This window comes from Verticillium dahliae, genomic scaffold (assembly GCF_000150675.1).
Source record: "Verticillium dahliae VdLs.17 supercont1.7 genomic scaffold, whole genome shotgun sequence".
In the NCBI taxonomy this organism is placed as follows: Eukaryota; Fungi; Ascomycota; class Sordariomycetes; order Glomerellales; family Plectosphaerellaceae; genus Verticillium; species Verticillium dahliae.
In genome coordinates this window covers 1,422,225-1,424,726 of record NW_009276917.1, presented here as the reverse complement: position 1 = coordinate 1,424,726, position 2,502 = coordinate 1,422,225, and the positions used below count along the sequence as shown (strand labels likewise).

General features: G+C 56.1%; 1 protein-coding gene across 1 annotated transcript; it reads right to left on the bottom strand.

Annotated features, from left to right (window-relative positions):
- Window positions 1-911: 911 nt before the first annotated feature.
- VDAG_04542 (uncharacterized protein) lies at window positions 912-2,294 on the bottom strand (the record flags this gene model as incomplete). Its single annotated transcript, XM_009650989.1, has 3 exons — window positions 912-1,197; window positions 1,613-2,063; window positions 2,291-2,294. The coding sequence occupies 3 exons, from the start codon at window positions 2,292-2,294 to the stop codon at window positions 912-914; spliced, it is 741 nt and encodes a 246-aa protein (XP_009649284.1).
- Window positions 2,295-2,502: the final 208 nt, after the last annotated feature.

Below are 2,502 nucleotides of genomic sequence, written 5' to 3'. Positions count from 1 at the left end.
ATGAGTTTGTGGAACAGTCCTGGACATGTTTCAAGGGATTGCGTGTTCTTTAAAAAAGAAAGATGCCAAAAAACTGACAGACTCTTCAGGCTGGATACTTGCTAAGGGGCCTCACGTGCGTGGTATGATATTCCGCAGATGAGTACAAACCTCTGGACGACTGACCTCGAGCAAGTCAGGAGGGCCTCGGAGTTTGGTCTGGATGCGGCTTCCCAATGTCATGACGCGAGCCTCACATGCCCGGTCCAGACTGTGCATACAATGGGAGAGCCTTGCCACCGTATTCGTTTGGAAACACTGCGACCTCTGAAGCAATCGAATGCATACTCTGCTGGATGGCACATAAGTCTGGTAGCGTCACGGCGCAGAACAATCACCGTCATTTTCATGACCTACGCGAAACCCCATACGATCAGCCCCTAGATATGCCGTCGTCAGATGACGACGACCTATTCCTCACCGCTCCATGGCCGTGCAACGTGAACACCCCAGTACAAGAATCGGGCGAATAGGGCAACTGCGCATGCCGCGTCTCCCGCAAGCCAACCGCGGCCTGAAAACTCACTGGACCCGTACCTCTTCGGATCAGTAGGCATCTTGCCTGGCGAGCCCGGAAACACATTCCTGAGCTACGACGACAACTTCACTGAGATGCTTTATGGATCCTGGCTCACGGCCTGGCATATGCACCAGAGCCTCGCCGAGGGGGAGACTGTCGTGGGAAATCTCAAAGCGGATGATCTTTCTAGCCCTCTCGCATCCACTTTGGAACCGTTTGTGAATAACATTGCCTACTTAACGACCTGTGCGATCCGTGCTACAAGCAACTATTGGCAGCAGGCCTTCGGCACCGTCCATCGCGGCGTGATCCACTACGTCGCCAACCTTCGCTATACCGTGTACCCGGCGCCCTACTCCTTCTCAGAGCCGTCTTCTGCATTGTCGTGGCGTGGCGCACGAGGCGGGAGACGCGGTGGCAGAACGTGCAGGTGCCGGTGGTGCTCCCAGAGTCTGGAACTCCCAGAGAGCAAAGTGGCGGTGATGATGGACATGTCGCGTATGGAAGACACGACAAGGGAGAGGATGGTGAGGCTCGTGGACAATAGAGATGGACTGGGGCGAATGCTGAGGGTTGAGGAGGGCGTGCCGCTGCGACGGATTGCGAGACAGGCGGATGACGAGCGCGACACTTGACAGCTGATGAGTGGATAGTTGGCGATCGAGTTGACTGACGGTTGGATCTCGTGATGGTCGTAACGTGTTTCGTGTGTTTGGTAGTATTCTGGAGTCGGTCACATGGGAGGGATAGGTGATGGGGATCTCGTCGTGGCCAGGTCGTGCATTTCATATTCGGCACAGTAACGACAACAATGGTTCAGAATAGTATGAAGTAGACATTTCGTGAATTGGTCATCATCATAGCCTAATCCGAACCCACGCTAGAGATCATTCTCCCGCTCTATCCATGAATTCGTACAGGCGGGTGCCAGCGCCACAAATCACAGCGCTTCGCCAGAAACAGTAGAGAAAGAACCAGAACGCCTATCAAAAGGAAAAGAAGGAGCATTCTCAGGCCTAGTAGTATCGCACGCGATCATATCCGCGATCGTACCCACGGTCGCTCCCACTGCCCTGATACCCATCGTCGACGTATTCTCTCTCACGCCGCCTGTCGTGAATCATGATGCGCATGCGGTCCTCTTCGCGCTCTTCTCTCGGCGGCGCAGGCATGATCCGAGGCGGCGACCGCCTCGGCGCGTCGACGTAGCGAAATGTTTCGTATTCGGGCTGTTGCGGCTGTGGAACGGGGACGGGCACGCGGACGGGAACAATCTTCTCGCGCTCAATGTAGACTTCGCGCGAGTGACTCCCGCTGTGGCGCGAGTGGGACCTGCGACGGCGGCGCTTCTTCTCGACAGGGTCGACGTCGACGGCTATGACTTCGATGCCGGGCTCTGGGGAGGGGGGGCACACTGGTGGCGGCGGTGGCGGTAGGGGCTCGCAGATGACGGGCGGAGGAGGCGGAGGCGGCTCGACAACGACAGGAGGCGGCGGCGTGCAGGCTTGCAGATGACAGGAGGCGGAGTGGGAGGCTTGTAGACGACAGGAGGTGGTGGCGGCGGGGGGACGAATGTGGTTCGACGAGTGCGAACGACGGAGCGATCGTAGGTTGGAGGATCAAGATACAGGCGCTTCTTAGTGCGCGTGTAGTCGTAGTCCCGTGAAGGCGATGCGTCATAGCATGTTAGTTAAGAGAAGTTTTCATCGTAGAAAAGAAGCTCATACGCACCCATTTTGACGGCTGAGACGTTCAAGCGGTGTTTAGGTTGTTGTTGGGGCTGACTGTCGTGATGCGATGCGTACTTGCAGTGTTTATGATATAGGTACGCCGAAGCTTACACTGAAGGAAGAAGTATGATCTGCGGAGGGAAGGGGAACAAGAATAGCGGAAAGGATTGACCATCGGAGAGGGGCGATCCTATGTTGGACGATCCGTCAAAG